This window comes from Neoarius graeffei, chromosome 12 (assembly GCF_027579695.1).
Source record: "Neoarius graeffei isolate fNeoGra1 chromosome 12, fNeoGra1.pri, whole genome shotgun sequence".
In the NCBI taxonomy this organism is placed as follows: domain Eukaryota; kingdom Metazoa; phylum Chordata; class Actinopteri; order Siluriformes; family Ariidae; genus Neoarius; species Neoarius graeffei.
Window position 1 is genome coordinate 21,547,160 of NC_083580.1, and position 14,028 is coordinate 21,561,187.

Consider the following 14,028-nt stretch of genomic DNA (forward strand, 5'->3'; position numbering starts at 1 on the left):
TACTGGCTGAACTTCTGCCAGAGCATCCAATTCTCTGCTAATCTTGACAACATCTGTGCCATGTACGATGGCATGAAGAAAGCCTTTGGTCCAGTGCCACCAAGATCACACCCCTGAAGTCCACTTCTGGTGATGTCATAACCAACTGAAACAAGCAGATGTTGAGATGGGCAGAGCATTATCAGGAACTGTACTCCAGGGAGAACGTTGTCACCAACACAGCAGTTGAGTGTACCGATACCCTTCCTGTCATGGAGTAGCTCGATGTTCCACACTCTGTAAAGGAACTCAGCAAGGCCATCAACTCCCTAGCCTGTGGCAAAGCTCCAGGAAAGGATGGCATTCCCCCTGAGGTCATCAAGGCTGGCAAGAAGTCCGTTCTTCTGCACCATTTGTATGAGCTCCTGCTACAGTGCTGGGAGGAAGGTACAGTGCCCCAGGATATGTGTAACGTCAACATCATGACACTGTACAAGAACAAAGGTGACCACAGTGACTGCAACAACTACCGTGGAATATCCTTCCTCATCATTGTTGGAAAGGCCTTCACCCAGGTAGTATTGAACAGGTTGCAGGCACTTGCAGAACGTGTATACTCTGAGGCACAATGTGGATTCAGAGCAGGAAGATCAACAGTTGACATGATCTTTTCACTGAGACAGCTGCAAGAGAAGTGCCATGAGCAGAGACGACCCTTGTATATCACTTTCACTGACCTGAAGAAGGCCTTTGACCTTGTCAGCAGGAAAGGCCTATTCACTCTGCTGTAAAGGACTGGATGCCCCCCCCCCCCAATCTCCTGATGATGATCATGTCTTTTCATGAAGACATGCAAGGTATTATCCAGTATGATGGCTCATCCTTGGACCCATTTCCAATCAGGAGCAGAGTGAAACAGGGGTGTGTACTTGCCCCGACACTCTTCGGCATATTCTTCTCCCTGCTGCTGTCCTTCGCCTTCAGCCAGTCAAAAGATGGTGTATACCTCCACAACAGAAGCAATGGGAACCTCTTCAACCTTACTCACCTCCGTGCAAAGACCAAGGTGCAGACTGTCTTGATCAGGGAGATGCTGTTTGCAGACGATGCTGCCCTGACTGCACACACTGAGGAAGCTCTACAGCATCTCATCATCTGCTTCGCACGCGCATGTAGAGAGTTCAGCCTCACCATCAGCATCAAGAAGCTCAACATCTTGGCCAAGGCATCAGTAGCATTCCAAGCATCTCCACTGGTGACTACACCCTCAAGGTGGTGAAGAACTTCACTTACCTTGGCTCTACCATCACCAGCAACCTCTCCCTGGATGCCGAACTGAAGACATGTATCAGCAAAGCAGCAACAGCAATGGCTTGCCTTGCAACGAGGGTTTGGGAAAACTCTATGATGACCATCAACTCCAAGATGAAGGTGTACCAAGCCTGTGTGCTCAGCACTCTGCTCTATGGCAGTAAAGCATGGACCTCATACTCCTATCAAGAATGCAGACTCAATACCTTCCATCTGCACTGCCTTAGAAGGATTTTGGGCATCACCTGGCAAGACCACATCCCAAATAAGAGTGTCCTGGCAGAGGCGGGGATACCAAGCATGTTTGCCTTGCTTACCCAGAGGCACTTATGCTGGCTTGGCCATGTCAGTCACATGCAGGATGGCCAAATCCCCAAGGACATGCTGTATGGCAAACTTGCCACTGGCTCCAGACCTGCAGGAAGGCCTGTTCTTCACTACAAAGATGTTTGTAAACATGACTTGAAGGCAGGCAACATCAATCCAGCAGGTTGGGAAGCTGCAGCAGCCAGAGGCTTGCCATTGAGGCAGGCTTTCAGATGCGTGAGCAGAGGAGAGAGGAGCAATGGGAAGAGAGGAGAGAGCACAGATGGCAGAGGGCAGCACCAGCACCCACAGAGCCAGGCGCGGACTATATCTGCAGCAACTGCAACAGAGCCTGCCATTCCAGAATCGGGCTGTACAGCCACAGCAGACGCTGCAACCCAACTGCAGACTAATCCTTGGTGCACACTCCATTCTCTTCCAAGACAGATGGATGCCAACAAAATATTATATATATCTTTGAATGTCTATACTATACTGGCTAATCGGCTTGCATGGTCTGAATCTCTTTTTCATGGATGGTGTTGCAATATTGTTGGCACAGTGTTGGGTTTGAGTCTAACGTGACCTGTGTAGCCCAAGAACTCAGCCTGTAGATTCCTTTCAAAGCAATCAGGCTCAAAATGATCCTCACAAACAACAGAATTTCTACCAAAGGAGAGTGTTTCAAAAGTGTGAACTGTTCACAAGTTGTGTAGCCACTATTTAGCGAGTTGGTTACATTGCTTGGTTGTCAGCAATGGAACACAGAAAAAATACTTATTATTTTTGCAAACATAGGCTTTGCAAAAGTCCATCCTATGCCACAAGGCACATTGGCCAGCAGCAACCGCCGTTTCAGTAGCCCTCGGCCTTTTGCCTATTACATAGCTAAAGCTACAGTGGGGGCCTGGTCCTCTGGTAACTGCGAGAGTTTGACTCCCTACTCACGTCTGTATTGCGGCATGCCTCACCAGATGGCAGTAGGTACTATTTTTATGTTGGTCTTTGCTATGACCTGGCCATGAGTAGAACTCATGATCTCCCATCATAGGGATGCTTTGCACTCTCCTATTTTTCAACAATGTTTTGTACATACAATTACACGGTGCCAGAAGCAGTGAATCAATCAAGATACAGGAAACCTATCAACGATACTACATCAGACACCACCCACAAAATGGCAATATGGCTGCACCCTTGAGTGAGCAGGAATACAAAAGAATTTTAAAGCACTGCTTTATGTAACAGTGTGACAATACAGGAGCATCAAAATGCATTTCTGCAAAATGTGTAACATTTTTAGCCTATGTTTATTTTTCACCATACCACAAAATGCAAACCACTCATCAACAGTAAGAATGGGAAGGCCAGATTGGAATTTGCAAAGAAATACAGACATGAGTCACAAACGTTCTGGAAACAAGATTAACCTCTATCAAAGTGATGGAAAGGCCAAAATGTGAGAAAGAAAAGATCTGCTCATGATTGTCATGGGTGATATACTGTGAGTAGGCCTTCAGCCCACTGGCGTGCTGGTCCAGTGGGTCAAAAAATCATGCAGCCTATCCACAAGCTCCCCAGAGATTTGGGCTCCACCAAGTCCTCATAAAAGAAGCTGCACTGCACCAAAAATCCATTGGGTGGCTCCTCCACCCTGTCATATGGAGCCTGTATGTCCAGCCTTAGCCACTGGAGAAACCACACTGATCCCGGCTTAGGCACCATGACACTAGTGCGGGACTGTGCGACGTGCATGTTCCTTGCCACTACATCCATGGTGAAGGCAAAGTATTCTGTCAGATAAAGGGATGCAAACGGATTTAATCACAGGATGGTGTTTATTGACAGGTGTCCACATACAAAAATGTGAGGCAAAGACAAAGTCACAAAAGTAAATAAAACAGAAAGCAGAGTCAAAAATCAGAGTAACATAAAACAAGGCTTCGGTAACATGGAAAACAAACGTGTGTAAACATGAAAATATGAGAATACTTCACCGAGTCTTAGTGTTGCCAGAGTCCTTATATGAGCATGCTGATTGCACTCAAAAGAGCAACAGGTGATTCCAAGACTAACGGGTTCTTATGGCGCACGCAACATGCTCCGTGCGCATGGACGAGAATAGCTACTCGTGCCGAGCTAAGCTTGAGCATGTGTAGACGTGACAATGATACAAGATATACAAGCTCATTAATTATTTACAACGCCAAATCAAAAAAAGTTGGGATGGTATGGAAAATGCAAATAAAAAAGAAAGCAGTGAGTTCTAAATATACTTTGACTTGTATTTCTTTGCAGACAGTAAGAACTCAAGATATTTCATGTTTTGTCTGGTCAACTTCATTTAATTTAACAACATACATCCATTCCTACACTTCAGGCCTGGAACACATTCCAAAAAGGTTGGGACGGGGCAATTTAGGGCTAGTAATGAGGTAAAGTAATTAAATAAGGATGTGATTTGAAACAGGTGATTTTAACAGGTGATTGTAATCATGATTTGGCACAAAATTTAGTATCCAGGAAAGGCTTAGCCTTTGAGGAGCAAAGATGGGTTGAGGATCTCCACTTTGTCAACAAATGCATAAGAAAATTATTGAAATGTTTAAAAACATCTCATCTCATTATCTCTAGCCGCTTTATCCTGTTCTACAGGGTCGCAGGCAAGCTGGAGCCTATCCCAGCTGACTACGGGCGAAAGGCAGGGTACACCCTGGACAAGTCGCCAGGTCATCACAGGGCTGACACAGAGACACAGACAACCATTCACACTCCCATTCACACCTACGGTCAATTTAGAGTCACCAGTTAACCTAACCTGCATGTCTTTGGATTGTGGGGGAAACCGGAGCACCCGGAGGAAACCCACGCGGACACGGGGAGAACATACAAACTCCACACAGAAAGGCCCTCGCCGGCCACGGGGCTCGAACCCGGACCTTCTTGCTGTGACGCGACAGCGCTAACCACTACACCACCGTGCCGCCTGTTTAAAAACAATGTTGTTCAAAGAAAGATAGGAAGGGATTTGGATATTTCACCCTCTACAGGGCATATCATCATGAAATGATTCAAGGAATCTGGAGGAATTTCAGTGTGTAAAGGGCAAGGGCGCAAGCCTATGCGCCGATCTCTGATCTCTCAGACACCACTGCATCAAGAACTATCATTCATGTTTACGTAGTTGATATAACCACATGGGCTCAGGATTACTTTGGCAAACATTTGTCAAGCACTACAATACAGAGTTATATCCAGAGTTAAAACTTTACTGTGCAAAAAGGAAGCCTTATGTTAACTGTGTCCAGAAGCGCTGTCGACTTCTCTGGGCTCAGAGGCATCTGAGATGGACCATCACACAATGCAAGTGTGTATTATGGTCAGACAAATCAATATTCCAGGTCTTTTTTTTTTTTTGTAAGAAACGGACACTGTGTGCTCTGGACCAAAGACGAAATGGACCATCCAGACTGTTGAGAAGAAGAAGCCTTTATTTGTCACTTGCACACTCAAGCACAGTGAAATTCATCTTCTGCATTTAACCCATCTGAAGCAGTGAACACACGCATGCACACACACAAGCAATGAGCACACACACATACCCAGAGCAGTGGGTAGCTACGCTACAGCACCCAGGGAGCAGTTGGGGGTTAGGTGCCTTGCTCAAGGGCATTTCAGCCCAAGGCCGCCCCATATTAACCTAACCGCATGTCTTTGAACTGTGGGAGAAACCGGAGCACCCGGAGGAAACCCACGCAGACACAGAGAGAACATGCAAACTCCACACAGAAAGACCCCTGTTGGCCGCTGGGCTTGAACCCACAACCTTCTTACTGTGAGGCAACGGTGTGAACCACTATACCACCGTGCCGCCCGTTGTTACCAGCAACAAGTCCAAAAACCAGGGTCTGTCATGGTATGGGTTTGTGGCAGTACCCTTGGTAATGTTAACTTACACTTCTGTGATGGCAGGATTAATGCAGAAAAGTACATTGAGATTTTGGAGCAATATATGCTGTCTTCAAGACAACATCTTTTCCAGGGATGCCCATGTATATTTCAACAAGACAATGCAAAACCACATTCTGCACACATTACAAAGGCACAGTTGTGGCACTGAGCTGCCTGCAGTCCTGAACTGTCCCCAATAGAGAATGTGTGGTGAATTTTGAAATGAACAATACGACAACGATGACCCCATACCATTGCACAAGTTAAGACCTGTTTGCAGGACGAATGAGACAAAATAACACATGAAATGCTTCATCACTTGGTGTCTTCAGTCCCTAAATATCTTTTAAGTGTTGTGAGAAGGAATAGCAACATTATAAAGTGGTAAATGCTTTACTGTCCCAACTTTTTTTTAAATGTCTTGAAGAATCAATATTGAAATAAATGTTTATTTTGGGAAAAAAAACAATAAAATTCATGAGGTAAAACATCACAATGTGCTGTTGTATTGTTTTGAATGCAATACAGGTCAAAGATTATTTACAAATCATTGTTTTCAGTATTCTTTTCAATTTACTATCCCAGCTTTTTCTGATTTGGGGTTGTACTTTAATTTATATTAAGACTATCTTTTCCAGTACTTTTGTTCACCTAAATATTGTGTGGTCTTCCACCAAAGGCTGTTTCGTACTTCTAGATATAAAATAAGGAAATGAACATTGAAATTCTATCATTTGATATTCATCTTTTGATCTGAAACCTAAAAGGCCTACATACATACCCCCACACACATTATTTATATATATATACACACAGTGTATATATATATATATATATATATATATATATATATATATATATATATATATATATATATATACACACACAGTATATATATACACAGAGAGAGAGAGAGAGAGCGCAAGTGTAGTGGTGTCATTTTCATGTGTTCTTGAATAACAGTTACTGATGCAGTATAATTGCATTCCATAACCCTGAAAGAACCTTTCTTACTTGTGTGTGTGGGTGAGCATAGAATTCATTGAGGAAGTCCATTAGCAGGTCGATTTTAAGAGAACTGACGCAGAGCACAACATGCTTCTCTGTCTGTGCACGATGTCTGCTGTAGTTTCCTCCAGACTTCTGTCTCTCCATCCACAGATAAATCAATTCTTCAAACTGCAAATGGCAAGAAAGAGAGCTAGAAAGAGATTGTAATGGGCAAATTCCAGTGAAATGTAATCAATATTCAAAATTAGACACACCTCAGAATGTAAATGCAAGTAGTATACTACAATGATTGCACATTATTAGAGTTGAGACGAATACTCAGCTGAAACGAGTATCCGGTACGGATAAAGTACTTTTGCCAAGTACGAGTATTATACGAGTAATACGAGTCAATATCTGTGCTCGGACTGAATGAAAATCCTCACATAGCGTCACAGCACCCCTCCCCTACACACACCGCTCTGCTCACTCATACAGAGAACAGCTCTCTGTCTCTACCTCAGTCACTCAGGTTCGCGGCTCTTTTCCATTAACGTTTCGGGTTTCTTCAGCTTCAAGCTTGTTTTTATTTCAGTTTGTACTTACTTATAACCAGTAGAGTTCTGGTAAACGTGGGTTCGTTCAGACGTGGTGCTTGGTAGAAAGCGACTCGCGTTGCGTCTCTGCCTGTCGGAGATTTTTTTCTTTTTTTAACCGTCGGTTAAAAACAGGCTTTTTTACTTCACGCATTGAGTGTCTGACACGTTCTTGCTGTAATTCATGTAAAAATAAAGGTAGTAGTGGTATAAGTATTACAAATTAAGCTACACACACACACTCTCTCTCTCTCTCTGCCGGTCGTCGGAGTTTTTTTTTTTTAAACGGTCAGTTGGCTCTAACCAGTTTTATTTTACTTCACGCACTGTGTCTGACACTTTCTAGGTTGTAGTGGTATAAATAATATCACAAATTAAGCTACACACACGCACACCTGGTGTGGAAATAAAAAAAAATAAAAAAGAACAAAAAAAAAATCACACTGATCATAAAAAAAATTAAAAGTTAAAAAAAGAAAGTTATGTTGAGTATGAAAACTCTTGTTCACTACATTTCATTTCATAATTGCAACCGCATGTGTTTTATTCATTGTTGCAAAACTTGTTCTGTAAATCGTTCGTTTGCTATCGTGATCAAAACCATTGATCTGAAGCTCAATGCTGATGCTGTCCTGTAAATAGTTTTCTAATCAGCAATAAATATAACAATTTCTGATCAACCCATATCAATTGCATGCTTAAAATAACATACTGGTTAAAGCCCCGCCCGTTTCAAGACAACCGGACCCACTTCCGGGTTAAATCCCGCCCACTCCGAGTACGGATACGGATACAGATAATTCATATGGTTAACAGATACAGATAATGCTGTACTCACTCATCCCTACACATTATATACTTTCCATGATCATTATCATGTCATTAAAGGGGCAATGTGTAAGAATTGGCCATCTGATGAATTCATACTCCATATTCCAAACAAATCGGGGCAGTATATCAGAAAGTTGGGGTGTCCACCCCTATTGTAAGAAACAAGGAAATGTACTGTCCCTCCTCCCCTCAACGCATCACTTCCACTCTTATAGAATTATGACTCACTGAATATAGTATAAAGCTATTTTTTCAAGTGACCCACTACTGTATTCATAAAATCCATACGCAAAACTCAGCAAAACTGCAGAAACTCTGACAGCCAGTCAAGGTAACATTGCTATAATCTTCACCTGTGGCACCAGCCTATAGTTTACATTGTAGCTTGCTTAGCTCAGTTTTTAGCAAGAAAACAGCACAGCAACTCTTGCATCAGTCATGCATGAGACTGCTGTGGCTTGTGACATGGCAGGTATGTAACCTTTTTTTAAATTAATAATGCATCTGATCAAACTCACTGCCTATGACTCAATATAATAATCACATAGCTGAATGTTTTTGAAAGTTCTATATTTTGTTTGGTTGACAGCTTTTCTGAATTGCTAAAGCACATTCATGTTTGTATTTTACCATCACAATCAGCCATGACTTTGGAGGAAATGGGCAGGCTAAGGATATTGCTCTTGTTGATGAGGTGGCAAAGTGGACAGCTATGGACGGTTCGCCCTGTCCTTTTACCTCCACTGATACTATTTTTTCTATGTTCTTTGATAATCTCACTCCCATATAATTGATCTTAAAGTTCTCCAAGCATCACCTACGCCCAATGATCTGAAGCACTGGGTTTCAGAGGAATGTTTAGTTGATGACAGTGGTCTCCTATGTGATAAACGTACTTGTTTAGCTCTTCCTAAATCTGTCCTGCCTTTTCTTGTGTGACATTTTCATGGTATTTCTCAGGCCATCTGAAGAGGAGTAAGATGATAAATGATTAATACTGCTGATGTGAATAAAGTGGTTGGACAATTGTTTTTGATTTCACCCAGGCACTGACTGAGAAACTGAATAGTGTTCATGGTAATGCCTCTTATTCTCTCCCTCTTCTTTCAGAGCAACCTACTCATCCTTTCCTTCCAGGTGACAGGGTCCTTGTGAAATGTCTGAACCCTTGCAAAGTGGGCAAAGCAGTGCATGGACCTCTGACTGACATCATAGCTGACATAAGCCTCTGTAATGATAACACCGTGTGTATTCTCTCACTCACTATCAAATGTAATTTGTCCCTTGGTAAGTGCTGGATATGTCATTCATTGCACATATTATGGGCTCCTGGTTCCTGTCACTCATGATGTTACACTCTGAGCACATCCACCATTGCACGACTTATATGTTTAACGTGCCCAAGGGAGTCCTTTCTGGCTGGTCTAAGAACCAGGCAGATGAGGTTATTTGTTTTTAGCATATTCCTTGAGCTCAATGTTGTCCAGCCCTAGGAACGAGAATCTTGATTGGGATATACATTCTGTTGTATCTCAAGTAGGATAGTTATGTGTGTGTTCTTCCCTGAGCCATTTACAAGTAGGTCCACGTGTCTAGTACACGTTGATATTCTCAGTGCTGATACCCTGGGAGTCACTTAGAAAAAGAAGAAGAAGAAGACTTTATATTGTACACTCAAGCACAGAGAAATTTCTCCCCATCTGAAGCAGTGAGCACACATACCCAGAGCAGTGGGAAGCTATGCTACAGCACCTGGGGAGCAGTTAGGTGCCTTGCTCAAGGGCACGTAATCCATGACTAGAGAGAAAGGAATGTGCTGTTCATTCACTCCGGCTGGTCTAGGGAATCAAATCAGTGACCCTTTGGGCCCAAGGCTGCTTTTCGAACCTTTAGGCCATGGCTGCCCCAGGTCTTTATTTGGTTTGTGGAAATTATGCTTTTTCAAAGCTTCCACGTAATTTCAATTTTACCAGGTGCTGCTATCCTGCATTTGTTGTCATTGGTATTTCAGTGTATAGCTCAAACCCTTGGCAAACTCATTTGCACCTTTATCAGCATCTTAAGATACAGTTGTGGTCAGAAGTTTACATACAGTGACATGAATGTCATCTTGGATATGAATGTCATGGCAATATTTGGGCTTTCAGTAATTTCTTTGAACTGTTCTTTTTTTTTAAATGTACAGCATACTTCTTAAATAAAAAAAATTAGAATTTGGTGCACAAGTTTTAATTTTCTTTGGGTTTCCTGAAATCAACACAGGGTCAAAAATATACATACAGAAAACCTAATAAAAATATCTCTTCGCAAGATTCACCTTGACCAAACACTTTTGTTTACCATGAACAAGCTTCTGGCAGAATTCTGGTTGGATATTTCACGACTCTTCATGATAGAATTCAATTAAATTTGCTTTTTTTTTTTGGCATGGAATCGACTTATAAGCATGGTCCATATATTTTCAGTAGGGTTGAAGTCAGGACTTGTTTTAAGCTTAGTGTTACCGTAGGCTGCTTTATCCTCCACAACCAGCTCTGATGCGTGTTTGGGTTCACTGTCTTGTTGTAACTCCCAAGTCATGCTCAAGTTTCTGATGGTTTATGCTGAAGAATTCTGAGGTAGTCCTCCTTCATTATTCCATCCACTTTGTGCAATGAACCAGTTCCACTGGCAGCAAAACAGTCCAAGAGCATGATGCTGTTACCACTACCACCAGCTGGTTCAGTGTCCCTCTGTACATGGTGGTCATTGTGACCAAACAACGCAATCTTTGTTTCATGTGACCCTACAGCTATCCTCCAGAAGGCTTTTTCTTTGTCCATGTGGTCAGCTTCAAACTTTAGTTAAGCTTGAAGGTGTCAATTTTGGAGCAGGGGTTATTTCTTGGATAGCAGCCTCTTAGTCCATGGTGATGTAAAACTCACTGAACTGTAGACAGTGATCCATCAGCTTCCATTTCACGGCAGGGCTCTGTCATGGTGGTTCCCAGGTTGTTCCTGACTATCCAAACCAATTTCCTTTCAGCTGAGGGTGACAGTTTGGGTTTTCTTGAAGCAAAGTGGCTTGGCAAAGTGACTACACCTCACAACAACTTGCATACAATTGTTTGAACTGATCTTGAAATTTGCAGTTGTTTCGAAATGACTCCAAGAGACATTCTGGAGTTGTGTATAGCTACGATCCTCTTCCTCAGATCTGCACTGAGCTCCTTGGACTTTCTCATTGTATTGTATGTTGGTCAATCCAATGAGGTGCTGTAAACAAACCCTTTTTATGAAGGCACAGAGAAGCTACCAGCTGTAGTCAATCATGATCACTAACAGGAAGTTAAGAGACCTCGGCCTTGGCAAGATAAAAAGACATTTTGGAAGTTTCAGCACCTCTGAATTAATAATCTAAGTGAGCGTATGTAATTTTTTGACACTGTATGTATAATTTTGACCCTGTGTTGATTTCAGAAAACCCAAAGAAAATTAAAACTTGTGCACCAAATTCTATTGTTTTTTTAATTAAAGTTGTATGCTGTACAATCATTCTGCCACAGAAAAAGAACAGTTCAAAGAAATTACTGAAAGCCCAAATATTGCCATGACATTCATGTCACTGTATGTAAACTTCTGACCACAACTGTAGATGTCTGTGGACAATACGAAAGGTATATACTATAGCTGACCCATGGACCACTCCTGGTGCTAATGCCGGCTGGTTGCTCTTCACAGGAGGAGGAAAGATCCATCCATCCACTATCCGTAACCGCTTATCCTGTGCGGAGTCACGGGCAAGTGGAGCCTATCCCAGCTGACTATGGGCGAGAGGCGGGGTACACCCTGGACAAGTGGCCAGATCATCAGAGGGCTGACACACAGAGACAAACAAACATTCACACTCACATCTATGGTAAGTTTAGAGCCAACAATTAGCCTAACCTACATGTCTTTGGACTGTGGGGGAAACCAGAGCACCCAGAGGAAACCCACGCAGACACAGGGAGACCATGCAAACTCCACACAGAAAGGCCCCCATCGGCCACTGGGCTTGAACCCAGAACCTTCTTGCTGTGAGGCAACAGTGCTAACCACTAAACCACCATCAGGGATCCCAGCAGTAATTGAAAAAAATAGAGGAATGTAAGTAACTATCAGCAGGGGTCAAGGGGGCTGCAAGCCCCCTGAAGCTGTTGAGATTTTAACATTTAAAGATGCTATAGAACACATTTTTTACATAGATTTAACATAGAAAAGCAACAGAATTTAACAATAATGTGTATCTATTTGATGGCATATTTTGTAATCAGTGACATAAGTGGCAAAAAAAATTGTTATTTATAAAAATTAGATGAAAATGTAGCTTTGAAGAATATACTTCTAACCCGGACACTGTTCTGCTATCTCTTTTATGGACGATATCTTTTTTCCATGACATATTCAGGGCTGTGAAATTGTAAATAAGAAATCTGAGGAAAAGGGGGGGTCTGGGGGGCACAGCCCCCCAGCATAAGCCAGGGGTCTGGGGCCCACAGGGCCCCAGACACCAAGCCATTTTAGGTGTTATATGGTGTATTCTGAGCATTTCCTGCAAGTAAAAAATTGATCTCAACTAGTAAATATTTGACTAGTCTTGGTCTTCATTTTGCCATATAAAATACCTATCAACAGTTTTCTCTTTTAAAATGAAAGATCCATGTAAAATACCTTGAAATATCTAATAAGTGCCTATGTATTTTATCTCTTAATCAAAATAAAAGTTAAAAAAATGTGTAAATAACAATTTAAAGAAATGTTAATAAAAGAAAACTTTGATAGGCCTTTCAAAAATGACTTTGTGAAAAATCATGCTCAATATTTAAGTGAGAGATACCTGTTGTCTTCCAAATTACACTTAATTCTTGTATTATGTCCTGGCTTTTTCCAAGAATCTGTCACAATGTCTCTTGTCTACAGAGCAAAAGTTTAAAAAAATTAATGTTTCTTATCTAATATATTATTTACATCTTTTCTTTTACTTCTGGCTTCTTCTATTCCTCTTTGCATCACTCCCAGCTATTTCTTTCAATTCATCTTTCAGTAAGGCTCTTAGTTATTAGTTCTATAGTATTTGCATTCCTCTATTAAAGCTATTTACAAAATGTTCATAGTCTGTCAAACAGCATCTAATGAAAGTCTTTTAATTTTCTTTTCTTTAACACCATCTCTTTCAGTTTTGCAAACTTGTTCTTTTTCATCTTTTCCTTCAGTCTGTCTGTGTGTTCTTTTCTAGCCCTCTTTGCATCTCTCTCAAACACCTCCTTAGCTTTCCTTTTTGATGGCATCTTAACTATGTCTGATCTTACACCCTGTAAGTACAAAATTCACGTACGCGGTGCCAGGTCACGCAATAGCTCTGTCAGCTCTGTCAATAGCTCATTTTTAGCTCTGTCATTCGCAGTCAAGACGTGTTCCACGCTCAGCTGGCATAAAACTCCGTGAGTCCGGCTGTATTGAGCCGCCGGTCTCGTGCAAGGCGATTAAAACCGACTCGAACCCCCCCCCAATGATTTTTAATGCAAAAATAGACGTTTTGTGAAGATGATATTTTTTGCGACAGAATCCGCGGAAATTTCACAGCCCTGCATACTGAATTAAGTTCAACGCATTAGAAACAAAAGCACGAACGGAGTTAAAACACATTTTCTAGCAAATGGGCGCAGCCATATTGTTTTCTCGTTCTATCGCGTACAGTCTCGCAGTATTTACATCAATTTAACTTCCGAGTGTTCCCGAATGTCAACGAGAACAAACGAAGCTGACAAAAACATCGCTAAACAAGCAAACCAAATCAGAACATATTCTGCCGGTCATTTTACTTAAACAAACATATTTTTAACGGATATACAAGAGATTAAAAAAAACAACAACACACCACCACTTTGGCTAGAAAAATAGCGGAATTCCGCTAAATAGCGGACGTCTGGGATCCCTGGCTAATTTCCTTATTTGCATTACTTTTTCTTCCAGCTGCAAAAAAATAGTCTGAATAATTGCTTTGGGAATAAGCATAAAAAGCATAACAGGGAAAGTGTGTCAAT

The 14,028-nt window shown here is 41.8% G+C and overlaps 1 protein-coding gene across 1 annotated transcript in view; it reads right to left on the bottom strand.

Moving 5' to 3' along the window:
- The window catches only part of kcnt1a (potassium sodium-activated channel subfamily T member 1a), a 193,863-nt gene that overhangs the window by 89,574 nt on the left and 90,261 nt on the right, over nucleotides 1-14,028 (bottom strand). The window contains exon 13 of the mRNA XM_060936623.1: nucleotides 6,562-6,726. Within this exon, the coding sequence (XP_060792606.1) occupies nucleotides 6,562-6,726 (165 nt within the window). The remainder of the gene's footprint in view (nucleotides 1-6,561; nucleotides 6,727-14,028) is intronic.